Raw genomic sequence first — 15,003 nt, forward strand, 5'->3', positions numbered from 1 at the left:
ATAAAAGAGTACGAAAATATCTCAAAATACTTTTAAGATACAATGAAAATAAAATATTTAGCGTCCTTCCTTATAAAGGCTTACCTTTGATAGTGGCAATGGCCAAAACGTTATGCTTGTACGCCTGTCTCAGTTCCTTATCCTTGGCATCTTCCTCTTCTCCTGTCTCATAAATTATCTCCTTCGACACTTCCTTCAACTCCTCCATAATGTTCAAGAATTCGGCGAGGCTTTTATCGATATTACTGTAGGTGGGGTCCTTAACCAACTGCCTGATGCACTTATTGTTGAAGAATACGTTGATCATTTGGCTGATTTGCGGATTCGACATCGCACTTTGACTAGTGTTGTGCTTGGCATATCTATTAGGCTAGAATTATAATAATGAGTTCATATCCTTAAAAATATATCCATTTACCATTTTGTGTAAGTTAATGTTTTCCAAAACCTCAGAGTAATCGGGGCAGTTGTTTTTCTTGTAACCGCTCACATTGTAAATTCCCCCATATTTGTTTAGCAGCCGGAAAACGAAGTAAGCGTCTGGGGGCTGCAAATACTTTTTCAGAATTTTTGCTTCGTTTTCCAAGAAGGTAGGTAGATACATCTGAAGATAAATTAGGGAAATCGGCGGGTTGAACTTGAGAGAGGATAACATATTTAAATGTGGTAGTGTACCACCAAACTTACCATAACTTTTATAACAGCCAACGTTCTATTCAAAACGTACATGACCCTGTCCATTCGAACCTTCAGGTCCATCTCCATGGGAGTGGGCTCCTTATCCGCATACTTTTTGACGATTTCCTTGAACTCATCGTCCATTTCCACATCTTTCAGTATATCTTGCGCGAATTTCGGCATGCTGAACCTTCTTTATCACACCAATTTTTTTCTTCCAATTAAATGACAAACATTACACAAACATAATTAATTCCAATACATAACAAATGAACTCAATTTGATTACCATAGAAACGGTTTTCATTGCTATGGATACGCATATATTGTTTGAGATCGTTATTCACACCAAGAGAACTGTACTTTTTCTGTAGTAAGTTGCAAGTGAAAATTAAAAAAAAATGGCCGGGGGAAAGAAAAAATCCGCCGCTAATAAGCTTGCCAAAATGAGTGACGAAGAAAGGGCTAGATATTTGCAACACAAGGCTGACATGGAAGAGGAAGCTAAGAGAAGGAAAGAGCAATTGATCGCTACGTTTATGAAGGTAAATTTGATCAAACCTTAAAAATGTTTAGTTGACATATGAAGTGACATCTGCCCATATCAAAACATGTATTGTTAATATATGGGGATAAACTGTTAAAAGCGGAGATATTGATTTACTTTCAGAAAAAAATAAAAAAAGAGGATGCATTCTCGAGGCTGAATTTGGCAAAAATAAACCAAAACTGGCACCAAATCCTTCGCAGGGCAAAATGCCAAGAGATGAAAGAAAACGTAGGGGTAAGCTATGTCCTCTTCGAAATAGTGGTATATACACTTTCATTTTATAACTTAATGTCTAGCACTTGAAAGAGTGGATCGACCGGTTGCTTAACTTCAAGAATCTCACCATTTCAAAGCTAATGGAAGAACTTGAGGATGCCGAAGGACAGTACTCGAATAACTTCCAATACCACTCGACTCATATCGACAACATTATAGGTAATAAAAATAATTTTAGTCAAGTACATTTCTTGTGAGGTGTAAATAATTATTAATTATTTTATTATTAGAACTATCAGGTACCTGTTATTCCAGAATACCAACACGAATATATTGAAAAGCTTCAACAGCAGTACGATAAAGATTTGTGTGATTTACTGGAAGCAACTTGCACTGAAAATGAATTACTTTCAAGAAATGCTCAAATAGAGCACGAACATCTCATGACTATATTGTATGGACAACAAACGGAAGGAAAGAAGGTCTTGACAAAACAGTACGAGTGCTATATGGTGCAACTATATGAAACTGAACATAAGGTACTTAACTATATTACTGATATATTACTACTAAGCTTTGAAATTAAAAGCAATTATTAATCACTGAAAGGTTATTGCGAATACAGCTTCCAAACGAAACAAGTAATTTCGAAATTGGATTGTTTATTAAGGAAATAAATGTTGCCACATAATTTATTCAACACAATGTAGGAATATGTACAATATAACCCATAAACTATAACAGAATAACTATAAATAATACTTTATTCACAACTATCACACTTTCGTAATTTAGATTTCTACATCTTAGAAGGGCAGGTTTCCCGCTGGCCAGTCCTCACAGTTCATTCTACCCTTGTTTGCTAGACAACTCACCAACTGAGTGGAATATGCACAAGAATCCATGTTCTTATCTGAAAAAAATAAAATGCGCACGGTTAAAAAAGCACATCATCCATGAATAAAATAGTTTTGTTCATATTGCTTCTGTCGATTGTTTTAGGCAACTTTAAATTCAAATCGCATCTTTTCTTGTTTCGGTTTTTATGTTGCGCCATCTACTGTTGATGGATCTCACTAACAAATACGTTTCTCAAAATTGAACAACATTGTAATGATCTCTGTCCTATATTTGTTAGGAATGACCTACCGAGCGGTAGATTAACAGAATGTTGAAGTCGTTCATAAGAGCCTAAGCCATTGGCATCCAGAGGGCGCCTCGGATAACATTTTTAAATTCCGCGAAATATACGTTTTTTGTTACTTATTATATTTGCCACTTTTATATAATATTATACTTTACAACGGAATTAAATAATAATTTACCCTTATTTCTGGCATATATTGTAGACCTGCCATATTTGGGCGAAATCCCGACCAAGGTGGCACCAAGACGCCGACAACCTAAACTCAACTACAATAGTTACCTACTTATCATACTTAGATTTCTACATTGGTTTTCTTAACTTTATATAAATTTTATTTGGGTTTTTGGTGTTTATTTCGCAGTTCCTCCTTATTTAATTTATTATACTTAAAAAAAAATTGTTTTAAAGTTTACAATGCAAATATTTCTGAATTTGTAGACTAATTTAACTTAAAGTTTTGTGAAACATCAAACATCATTGTTAAACTAATTTATCTTACTAAATACGCCTGATTTTACGCATTATTTTATTATTTATTTGATCTTGATCCATACCATTTTTGAAATTTCTATTTATTTAACTGTTATTAAACCCTTAAATATCAAAAACTCACCCTGATCCATCTGCTGAAAACAATCGCCGGCGGCTTCTTGTAAAAATATACTGAGCTCACGTTCCGTTACATTTTTGAGTAGTCCCTCGACAATTTTGGAATGGTCCGGGAGTCCGTTATCATCCGTCTTAAAAAAAAGAGCAAGAGATGCGTATTTTTATTACATGTTCGTCATTTTCCTTACCATTCCCAATTGTTTAAATACACACTGCACGATACAGGTGTCTCCAAATTCCGAATTGCTGGGGGTGGTGGACTCATCTGGTTGAACGGTAGATTTGTCGTTTTGTTCTTCAGTTGGGGGTGGAACTGTTTTTGGTTGAACGTTCGAAGCCCTCTTCACTACCCTAGTCAACTTAGCGCCTTAAACATACAAATATCATGATATATAGCAGGTCTTATAACTTTGTTTATGGATTTGCTTCGACATCAATATTTTTTCTAGTACTTATGAGGAATAATTACTCACTCTGAGTCTGAGGCTGGTCATCTTCCATAGACGAAGACTCTGACGAGTCTGAAGCCGGCGTCGCTGAAGACGACGCCATTTCCCATATCTTCTCTAAAGTCGCGTTGTTCTTTATGCACGTACTTAAGGTTTTCTTGACATCCTCACTGTTAACTTTGCCGATTCCACACTCCAAAGCCTAGGCGAGGTGAAATTGAGAATAAAATTGTAATTATTTTGAATTTATCTACCTTAGAATATCCCACTGAGCAAAATACCACCAAAAAGAGTGTACTACCTCTCATTTTGTTCTTACGTTCGGGATAACGTCAAATCGTTAACTAAATTAAAACCGCCTCAGTAGGCGCCTATTTATAGTGGCATTGTCGAGAGCTTTCCGTTATTGAAAAAATTAAATTATTAACGGAACAAATGGGAGGATTCATGCCAAATTAGTGCAAATAAACAAAAAATAATGAGGGCGACAATGGGATGAATACAGAACTAATTTGTCAAACAATCGTTCGTTCTTGGAACATCAGACATGAAGATGCGTTTCCGGCGTTTGCACTCGTTTATAATTCCAGTTTGAATTTTATTAGCTGATTATTTTTTTATGTAGTACAGTACAAGCCTAGTACTGGCCACGAATTAGTTTTGTGCGCGATTAGATCTGTCATATTTTTTATTCAACTCATGTAGTTTTTGTAATAATTTAATAACAAAAAAAAGAACTTGTTTTATTTATAAATCAACTAATTGTAAATCCGGAAGACAGCTTCCTATTCCGTGGGAAAAAAATAGGACAAAGCTGTTGATGCATTTGTTAAATGCTATTGCTCCGGACTAGCAATAGTTGCCCGAAAGGAAAATATCATAATATAAATTACAAAACGGGTATATTTTGAATATACTCTTATGCAAGGTGTTCTAGGAAGGGTTGAAAAGATACAGGTGTTAATGATATACTCTAATAAAGGTAAAAAAAGTCTACTATTTTTTATATTTTACAAAATTTGGTACAAATTACATTAATACAGAAAACAGATTGTAGTAAAATATGTACTAATATCATGAAAACGCATAAACAATCAGTGTTGGGGATATATGCAATCGCTTTAATTAATTTAGTGAGAACGAAGTATGTCTGATATTTTTTGATATCTGTCACAGTCAGAGAAAATTTGATTTCTTATTGCGTTAGAGAAATTTCGTGGTTTTTAAAATTATGTAAAATCATAAGAAAAGCCCGATACTTATTTCCGTAAGTACTCATACACTGCGCGAAATATATTAAGTAGAGATTTATTAACGCCTACAAGATATCTGCTCTATTAAATTCTTGAAAAAATGTCAGCTTTCAAATAGCAATAATACAATTCCGATTAAATTGCAACGATAAGAAAAGGATCTACATTTTTCGCCTCGAAAAAAGAAGTCAAAGTTTCGGTAGATTTTTCGCAATTTTCAATTATTTTGTAATATTAGTCCAATTTAAATAAGCCTTTAAATCGATTTTGGTCAACTTGCCTGAATTTTTGATATGAGTTAGTTTGAGGTATGTTATAACAATATGTGACAGTAATTTTTTGTTCAACCCCCGGCCAAGGGTGAAAAAAGATGAAACAAAGGGGTTTTCAAGATAACTCAAAAAGGGTAAGAGCTAGAAAAAAAAGTTTTTAATGAAAGTTGTAAAGCATACAATTCTACATATGGCCTCTTGATTTTTTCTCGTACTATTAAAATTAACAGAGTTAGGGAGGCTAGAAGTTAAGGGAAGATTTCAGAAATTTAAAAAAATTGTAACAAGCAGAAAAACGAATGAATTTTATATATATATTTTTTCAATCTACTCTAGAAAATGTAAAGAGCCGTATTTTTTTATCTACGGATGAACATATTTACGGGGGGAAATACACCCTCAAAGTTCGCCCCCCAAAACAGTTTTTTCAAAATTTCTGGGGTTCTAATCAATATTTTGAAATGAAACAAAATATAAATTACTTTTGATAAAAAACAAATATTTCGCAAGTGATTCCGTGTTTGGGGGTTGCTACCCTTATTTTTTATTTCAGAAAAACTATATTTTTTATTTATAAAAAATCATATTTACTCAAAAAGAATTAAAAATATGATTTATGTAAACAAATTAAATTGATCTGTTTCGAGGTTTTCGTTAAAATCTCTGTTTAGGAGGGTGAACAACAAATTTGAAATTGTTATAACTTTCTTATTAAAAATTAAAAAATATATCTATTTCTGTGAAAAGAAAGGTTACGTTTTTAGAGTGGATCGAAAAATAAAGTTACAAAATTCATTCATTTTTCTGCTTATGATTTTTTAAAATTTCTGAAATTTTCCCTTAACTTCTAGCCTCCCTAACTTTGTTAATTTTAATAATACAAGAAAAAGTCAAGAGGCCATTTTTATGTAGAATTGTATGCTTTACAATTTTTATACGAGTTATCTTGAAAAACCCCTTTGTTTTATCTTTTTTCACCCTTGGCCGGGGGTTGAACAAAAAAATACTGTCACTTATTGTTATAACAAATCGCAAACTAACTCATATAAAAAATTCAGACAAGTTGACCAAAATTTCGATTTAAAGGCTTATTTAATCGGACTATATGCGCACAATTTGCACAGGAAAGTACAACTCAGAGAAAATTTTAAGTCCAAAATTGGTCACTTAAGTGCATTACTGTATGATTTATTGAAACTTGAAAAAATTGCTTTTTTTCGAAGAAACTCAATTTTTGCAAAAACTCAAATAATTTGCAATTTTAAAAAAATGCAGTTCTTGCAAAAGACACATTCTGAAAGTTTTGTAAAACAATATTTTTTCGGTTTAAAGAAGTCTAAAAAAATGCAATTTTTAGCCTTTTTTCAAAATAACTAATACATTTGTTTATCAATTGATATCGGGCTAAGCTCAACATTTTTGGTATAAAAAGTTCTACAATTTTTCTTAAAACATTTTTTATAATTTTTATGTGTCTTTGTTTATTGAACTAAACTGGTAATAAGTTCCCTACTTACCTTTAAAGGCTAGATAAAAAATGCCAGATAAAATGTACCTATTCATTATAAAAAGGTGCCCTCTTGTTTTAGTGGAGCTTGATGCATCAATTTAAGGTAGTAAAATCAATTTAGCAAAAAAAAAATTGGCCGATTTCCCTTTCGAATCCGACGTTAAATCATACTCGGGCTGTACACTGTCAGGGCCGCAGCTAGGGGCGGGCGGCTCGTTACAACTTCGGATATTCCGCTAGAATACTAGCCTGCGTAGACGCCCCCTGGCTACGGTCCAGGTACCAAACTTTGAGGACGCGATGTAAAAATCTCCTGTTCACTTTTTCTGCCTCTCCTAGTTCAAGGTGCAGCTTTCCCAAAAGCAGAATTCCCGCGAGGCGATGTGCGGGGCCCTCTGGCGGCAGCTAGCGACCGTTGTGCGGCTGTACGTGCAACAGACGGACTCCAGGCGGATGCACCTCGCCGAGCTGCGGGGGCTCGACGCCGAGAGCGCCCTCGAAATAGCTGAGAACGAGGAACGCATGAAGCGACAGGAGGTGAGTGGGTTGCTGATTGTAAATCAGCTGGGGTGAAATATATGTATTACGTTGTTTCTGCATGGAAAGATAATTTTCTCACAACTCTAAAGTGAAAAAAATTGCATTTGCTCCCGGAGGTCTCCAAACTTCGTATTTCGAGGTAGATGCGGAGAAAATTAACATGTGTAATACAGGGTGGCCCGGAAATAAGTGCCTAAATATCGCGTCAAAAGCAACGACTTTTGTGTAAACGTAAACTCCTATTTTTGTAACGCATTTTTTTACCCACTAAAATATTTGCTAACACCAACTAATTTCTGCTTCTTTTTGATATTTATTCATACAAGCTTTTCAGCTTAACTCCAGTGACGTGTGACGAAAATTTAAAAATAAAAAAAATAAGAAATGAAACTTTAAAAACCAAAATGTTTTTGAAAGATAAATTATTAGACATAAATTCTTGCTTTTGATGAGTAAAAGAGATGTTTAAAACTTGGCATTCATTTCTGGGATACCATATTTAAACAGTTGATATTATAAATTACATTATGAAAAAACATTTAGTATCAAAATTTTTGTATTTCGAAATTTATGTATTACAAAATAACATTTGCTTTCGTTTTAGTTTCCTTTACCCACGTACAGCATATATGTGTAGTGTGATGTTGTCAACATGATAATTTGTGTTATAACGAGCGTTCAAATAAAAACGTGGTCGAAGTTGGCTCTGACACATTGGACGTAGGGAGCTTATAGCGACCAACTTAACCTCATTTCTCAACGAGCTGTATAGCAGCTGTCAGTTTCAATAACGTTAATGACTACATAACTTTATTTTAAAGAATAATCGTAATAACAATAACAAACAATTAAAGGAGCTGCGGAAAGTGTCCCCCTCCTTGTTATAACAATAAATTAAAGCAGCTGCTGAAAGTGTCCCCCTCCTTGTTCCAAGCACTTTTCACACCTGTTCCTCAAATAATTAAAGAAATTTTCTAAGATGCTCGGGGTATTGTTAATTTCACGAATCTTGTCTATAAGTCGAGCCTGCAGATGGTTTAAATCAGGAATAGGCAGTTCAAAAATAGTGTTTTTAAGGTAAGGCCACAAAAAGAAATCACACGGCGTAATATCACATGACCTCGGTGGAAATTCATGTTCAGCATTGAGACTTATTAGTCGATTTTGGAAAACTTCCCTCAACATATTCATCGTCTCGCCTGCCGTATGTGCCCTTGCGCCATCTTGTTGAAAGTAAAAGTTTGTAATTTCGTTTTCTTCCAGCTGGTTAACAAAAGGAGCGATAATTTCTTCTCTATACCTTTGCGCAGTAAGAGTACCATTAAAAAAAATAGGTCCATAAATCCTCCTTCGATTGAGAGCACACCAAACTCCAATTTTTTGAGCGTGTAGAGGGCCCTCGACAAAAAAGTTATCTGGTTTTTCAGAAGACCACATTCTCATATTCTGTGAGTTTACGTAACCACTTAAATGAAACCAGGCTTCATCAGAAAAAAAGGTGATATTATGAAGTTCACCGTAGTTGTTTAAAAACCATTCACAAAATACAGCCCGTCGCGGAAAATCAACTTCATGAAGTTCTTGCTGACAAGTTAAACGATAGGAGAACAAACGCAAATCTTTTTTTAACACTGTGTGGCAGGTACCGACTGATACTCCCACCATTTGTGATAAAACACGTACAGAAGTTCTTGGCGCATTTTCCATTATTTGTTGGACATTTTCTTTTAATTCTTCAGTCCGCTTTTTAGGTCGGCCGCTTCCTTCTTTTCTTGTTACACTGCCCGTTTCACGAAAAACATTAACACAACGCTGAACTGCACTTTGAAAAATTTTGTACTCAACAACGCCGGGAAATTGATTTTGAAATTCTATGAAACATTCCTCAATAGAATACTTCCATATTCCATCAATCTTGCGTCCATTTCTAAAGTAGGACTCTATGATAAACACTTTTTGTTCTTGAGAAAACACCATTTTAAATGCTTTTTAAAACGAAAATATTCAAATTGATAGCGGCGATATAGCGCTTTGACAGATGACGTTTAAGTTCATTTGTTATACGCTACGCCCTACGTCCAAATTTTCAGAACCAACTTGACCACGTTTTTATTTGAACGCTCGTTATTTTGTACCAACTTTGATCATTAAATTGACTTAATGACAATTGTAACAGTTTTTATTTTGGGAGGAGGATGTTGGTTTTTCTTATGATTCTCGAGGAGAATCATAAGAAAACAGTTGTATCTCGAGTGTATTTTTTTTAGAGCCTTATAAATCAGCTTGAAAATGATCACGACAATATGCTGTTCGACAGAGAAAAAACAATAAAGACACTCGAATTCGAATTGGGAGACCTCGAAAAATTCTTCCTGAGGATGAAGAGAAACCTGCAGAAGGACCTCCAGACGGACGAGACGAAACTGTTTCTCCTTACAGACTGCGCGACAAGGAGCCTTCATTATTTGGAAACGTTGGCTAAGAAGGGGGAGCAGATAAAGTATCTGGCGAATGCCTGCAAGAGATTCGAAACGGAGAGGGAGAAGGTGTCCAAGTGGCTGCCCATAACCCGGGGGATCGCGAAACACGACGAGGACGACGAGGAGTTCAAGAGAAGCGTTAAAATCGTCTCAGAGCAACTGAAGGACATCGAAAATGTGGAAGCTACGTTTTACTCCATACAGGACTGTGGTAAACCAATACCTAACTAAAATTTGGGGTCAACGTGGAGATAACGTATTTTATTTTTCAGCCTTGCCCCTCCTGGGTCGCGCGTCGCGGAAAAAATCATCGGGAAGGCCGAAAACCGCGATTTCGGACCCATTCCTCAGGTCCGCCCACACGATATCCTCGGCCACCCCCGATTCCAGACGCGTCACCACCGCAAACGCCGTCACTATTCACACCAAGGGATCTCGAGAATTTCCCTCGTCCAGCAGTTCCCAGAGCGAACCGTCCGCCGCCAGCGAGGAATCCACGAAAGACATACTGGAGAGGTGTTTCGAGTCGTTGAAGGGCATGGAGAACTTCTGGTTCGTGTTCAACAAGGCCGAGATGGACCGTCTGGAGATTAAGGAAGAGAAGCGGATCCTGGAGAGGGAGAACAAGGAACTGAGGGGAGCGATCAGGGCCGTGCTGGAGGCGGCCGCCCTGTCTCAGAGCATCCCGAACAGCAGGGCCTCCACCAGGTTGCCGTCGAGGAGGAGGGCAGCCAATTCCGCGCCGCTCAGGCGCGTCGTGTTTAACTGAAAGCGTTTTTTTTGCGGCGGATGATTTCGCGAGTGAAATATTATTAGGTAGGTTCAACACTACATTCCTATTTTTTTAAGCTTTATAATATTTATACTATTTTATTTCTTGTTATATTTATAAGTTTACTGTATTTTAATGCTCACTTTAAATCACATCCCTTGTGTTTTACACTCGCAAGTTTAAATATAATATTAACACTCTTATATTATTTATTTGTACCTAATTGTTCCTCACCTGTGGACTAAAAAGTACGCCCTATCATTAATTACTTAGGCCTTTCACAAGGCAACGGTGCTTCGCGAGTGACGTCACAAAGCAATAAATCGCTAACCACTGGCGGGCAGTCCTTAGTCGATTAATGAGTCAAGACTAAACCTAGGTTTATGCCATGACTAATGATTAATTGATTAGACATTAGTCATGGATATTAAAACTAATTAATCATAATCTAGACTAAAGATTGATTTATTTATTAACGTCGTGACTAAAACTGAAAACTAATTTCGTGTCTGTGGTTTCCGTGGAAGTATTTCAACGGGTAAGTTAAATATGGCCGATATTATCTGTTTCTGTTATACTTATTCGCGAAAAATTGTGACTATTCTCTACAAGGTGATTCGTAATTCTCCTTTTATTGCGGCATACTTCTTTGTTATTAAGTGTTTCGATGAGGTAAAATATAGTCGCATGTAAAACGTCGCACGTAAAATGGAATCGGAATATTAGTCCAAGCATTCTGTCACGGATTTATGTTAAATTTGCAGAAATTATTACCTGGACAAAAAAAATATGACCGTACAGAAAATTAAATTTTAAATTGAGTTTCTTGTTCTTTAAACTCGATCCAATATGGCGAACATGGTTAAAAAAAATCGCAAAGTTGAAAAAAACGGTTTTTTGTAAAATAACTAAAAAAATATAGCACGGATTGAAAAATTTTAAATGAGAAAGTTGTAGGTTTTAAAAAGATCTATCGACTGATTTTTTGAAAGTATCGATTGCTTTGTTACTTTTCGAGATATATCGAAAAAACCGTTAAAAATCTTCTCTTTTCTCTTCTTCTATAACTCGTTTACATTTACGTGCCCATATTTGCTATTTACTGCAAGCATAGCCCGCGGCAAGCCAAAAAAGTACATTTTTGAAAAATTTAAAAATATTAATTATTTTTCGAGATATATCGATTTTTTGAAAAAAAGGCGCTCTCGAAAATTGGCTAGATCTTCTCAGCGGATAGCCCTACAGTAACGATTTTCGGTTTATTTTCTTCGTAAAGAGTTATATTATCATGCTGTTAAAAAATGTTGACGATTTTATTAATTTTAAGGATCAAAAAATGACTTTGAATAAGTTGCACTTTTTTGGGTATGTTTTTTTCAAATTACTATTTCAATTTTTATTTTATGAAAATGACTTTTAAAGAAAGAAAACTAAACATTTACGGGTCTATTTTGCTTCTAAGGCGAAAATGCTATAATATTCGTGTTTAGCTACCCCAGATTAAGTACAAAAAAATAATAAAAATTGAAATAGTTATTTGAAAAAAACATACCCAAAAAAAGTGCAACTTTTTCAGTCATTTTTTGATCCTTAAAATTAATAAAATCGTCAACATTTTTTAACAGCATGATAATATAACTCTTTACGAAGAAAATAAACCGAAAATCGTTACTGTAGGGCTATCCGCTGAGAAGATCTAGCCAATTTTCGAGAGCGCCTTTTTTTCAAAAAATCGATATATCTCGAAAAATAATTAATATTTTTAAATTTTTCAAAAATGTACTTTTTTGGCTTGCCGCGGGCTATGCTTGCAGTAAATAGCAAATATGGGCACGTAAATGTAAACGAGTTATAGAAGAAGAGAAAAGAGAAGATTTTTAACGGTTTTTTCGATATATCTCGAAAAGTAACAAAGCAATCGATACTTTCAAAAAATCAGTCGATAGATCTTTTTAAAACCTACAACTTTCTCATTTAAAATTTTTCAATCCGTTCTATATTTTTTTAGTTATTTTAGAAAAACCGTTTTTTTCAACTTTGCGATTATTTTTAACAATGTTCGCCATATTAGATCGAGTTTAAAGAACAAGAAACTCAATTTAAAATTTAATTTTCTGTACGGTCTTATTTTTTTTTTGTCCAGGTAATAATTTCTGCAAGCATATCTCTATAATGCTTGGACTATATGGTAGATGACAATAATTTAACATCTATTTAAAAATGTAAACACGAAATAGATGGTAAATATTTTAAATAATCAACCAAGTAAACATTTTATTTCATATATGTAGGTAAAAAATAATTATTATCTAAAAAATAGAACGCCCCTATAAAATATTTATGCTAAAAATTCTCTCATCGATAAAATGCGAACAGTGATTATGATATTTGTATTTAAATAATAATTGTTTAATTTTTTTGTAAGATTACTGCTTTTTTCGTACTTACTTAAAAATATACAGGTTGTTAAAAATTCGCTTCTCACTACAGGGATCTCGGAAAACGGTAAGAGATACGAAGTAGCTTAAATGGGGCAAAAATTGCATAATCAGGGGACCAACATTATGCCTCTAAGAAATCAAGGCTGACACGATTAGTTTTCGAAAAAAAAACAAAATTTTGGAAATCCAATTTTGTTTAATTTCAGTCTCGTTTGAGGTGATATTGAAAAAAGAACAACATTTTCTCATGGCCACTTTTAGCCCTCTATCGAATGATATAGTCAATTTTTATATGAAACGTTTCGTGTCTCTAGAACCATCATCAACTTAATTTTTTAAATATGATCCTAGAAATTTTATTACATTTTTTGCAAGCCTTCATGACCCCCAATACTGACTATCTCAGCTCGAACCAGATCCAGGCGTTTTGTCTCGTAAAATTCATCTTCAATGTATTCGTTCCACCTGAAACGACGCTGAAATTAAACAAAAACGGATTTCTAAAATTTCGTTTTTTTTTTCAAATATTTCGAAAACTAATCATGTTAGCCTTGATTTTTTAGAGGCATAATGTTGGTCCTCTGATTATACAACTTTGCCCCCATTTGAGCTAGTTTGTATCTCTTACCGTTTCCGAGATACCTCTAGTGAGAAGCGAATTTGTATCAGCCTGTATATCTCAAATGCGCCTTAATCATATGTAGAAATAGTTTTATTTTATTTGTTATTTTGGAAATGAATGAGCATTACTTATTATACAGGGTGTCCGAAACATATGAATACAAACTTTAGGGGTTGATTCCACTCATAAAAATTGTTCGTGTTAATTCAAAAATTTATCATAACTTTTGCATTTATAATTTTACATATTTGTAAAAAGATTTACCCCCTATATTGTTTTCTCACAGTTTTTGGATACCCTCTGTAATTAATAATTCTATTTTAGAAAATATCCAAGCCATTTTCTGCAAAAAATATAAGGTTTTCTTAAAGAAAACCATTTTCTTCTTCTATATCTTTTTCCACTTTTTCATGAAAAGTTGTAAATAATAAGTTATAAGTAAATTTTTCTCTAACGTGTCATTTAGTCAGCCACAATTGAAATTTTATCCCTAATTCTTAGCTAATACTTGTCATTGGGATATGAGTATTAGTTACAGAGGTGAAGATCGTTGACTAATTTAGTTTGACTATTTATTCGCTTACTTTTAGTCAGAATTGAAGATTTATTCGACTAATGCCCATCTTTGTTTGTTTGCACAAAATTTCATCTCCTGAGAAACACATACATGTCTGTTTTTAGTACACACTTTACAGTTTCGTAGTAGTAGTCTTTGAGATAAGTATTTCGAAATCTGTTTTAATAGAGGATATACTTTCACTAGGTTCAACAATTTCCAGCCTGGTTACCACGTCATTACACTTGACGTTTCAAGAGACAACGTTCTCTTCTTCAGAAGAAAGTGAAACGTTAACAAGTTAAACCGATGACGTGGCAACCAGCCCGGGAATTGTTCAACCATTGCCAATTGACACTGCAAACCAAGCAATGTTTTCAATAGCTACACTTGCATTCAACTAAAAAAAAAACATATCAGATTGACTTATTTCCTTATTTTTTTCTGTTTCTTTCTGTTCTATTTATTTATTCATTTTATTAAATTCATCTCTTGTTGAAACATACATACATTTTAAAAAGTTTTGAGTTTCATCCTTGCTTGGTTAGAAACACTATGCTACAATTCTAGTTTCGAAAAATCAAGAGTACGTGAATCAACTGTAAGCTTGCGTCCAGTTGCATACAATTTTCCTTAATAAATGCTTTGACTTACCACCACAACAATCGCACTAAATGTAGTGAGATTTTTCGAAGCTAAAGTTGTAACAAATTAGTTTTCAATCAACTAGGGCGAGTTATTAGTTATAAATTACCTAGAAATTCAGTTATACATTTGGAGTTATTAAGTACTCTACCCTATATTATTGCACAGACAGTAGATAGTTTTATCCGACAAAGTTATGACGATTGAATGACCAGTCCTAGTCCGTAGACTTTTTAAAGAGTTAAGTACTACTGAAAGTTCACA

The 15,003-nt window shown here is 34.3% G+C and overlaps 2 protein-coding genes across 2 annotated transcripts; one reads left to right on the forward strand and one right to left on the reverse strand.

Moving 5' to 3' along the window:
* The first annotated feature begins 1,078 nt into the window (after positions 1 to 1,078).
* On the forward strand, positions 1,079 to 10,472 carry LOC108909095 (coiled-coil domain-containing protein 65). The gene is made up of 7 exons (XM_018713328.1): positions 1,079 to 1,222; positions 1,348 to 1,461; positions 1,524 to 1,685; positions 1,734 to 1,982; positions 7,023 to 7,220; positions 9,491 to 9,914; positions 9,976 to 10,472. Exons 1-7 carry the CDS (start codon positions 1,079 to 1,081, stop codon positions 10,470 to 10,472), a joined length of 1,788 nt encoding a protein of 595 aa, XP_018568844.1.
* Positions 2,190 to 3,992, reverse strand: LOC108909099 (general odorant-binding protein 71). The gene is made up of 5 exons (XM_018713334.1): positions 3,903 to 3,992; positions 3,673 to 3,850; positions 3,388 to 3,566; positions 3,204 to 3,330; positions 2,190 to 2,356 (listed from the first exon to the last, which is right to left on the reverse strand). The coding sequence occupies exons 1-5, from the start codon at positions 3,954 to 3,956 to the stop codon at positions 2,250 to 2,252; spliced, it is 645 nt and encodes a 214-aa protein (XP_018568850.1). The 5' UTR covers positions 3,957 to 3,992; the 3' UTR covers positions 2,190 to 2,249.
* Positions 10,473 to 15,003: the final 4,531 nt, after the last annotated feature.

This window comes from Anoplophora glabripennis, unplaced genomic scaffold, assembly GCF_000390285.2.
Source record: "Anoplophora glabripennis isolate ALB-LARVAE unplaced genomic scaffold, Agla_2.0 scaffold443, whole genome shotgun sequence".
Classification (NCBI taxonomy): Eukaryota; Metazoa; Arthropoda; class Insecta; order Coleoptera; family Cerambycidae; genus Anoplophora; species Anoplophora glabripennis.

Bases quoted from the DNA above. Each gene is read 5' to 3' on its own strand.
- LOC108909095 (XM_018713328.1), top strand. From the start codon at position 1,079: ATGGCCGGGGGAAAGAAAAAATCCGCCGCTAATAAGCTTGCCAAAATG. The intron at 1,223-1,347 runs GTAAATTTGATC...ATTTACTTTCAG, and splicing joins TGATCGCTACGTTTATGAAG to AAAAAAATAAAAAAAGAGGA. The intron at 1,462-1,523 runs GTAAGCTATGTC...CTTAATGTCTAG, and splicing joins AGATGAAAGAAAACGTAGGG to CACTTGAAAGAGTGGATCGA.
- LOC108909099 (XM_018713334.1), bottom strand. From the start codon at position 3,956: ATGAGAGGTAGTACACTCTTTTTGGTGGTATTTTGCTCAGTGGGATAT. The intron at 3,851-3,902 runs GTAGATAAATTC...CACCTCGCCTAG, and splicing joins GCTCAGTGGGATATTCTAAG to GCTTTGGAGTGTGGAATCGG. The intron at 3,331-3,387 runs GTAAGGAAAATG...CTTTTTTTTAAG, and splicing joins TATTTAAACAATTGGGAATG to ACGGATGATAACGGACTCCC.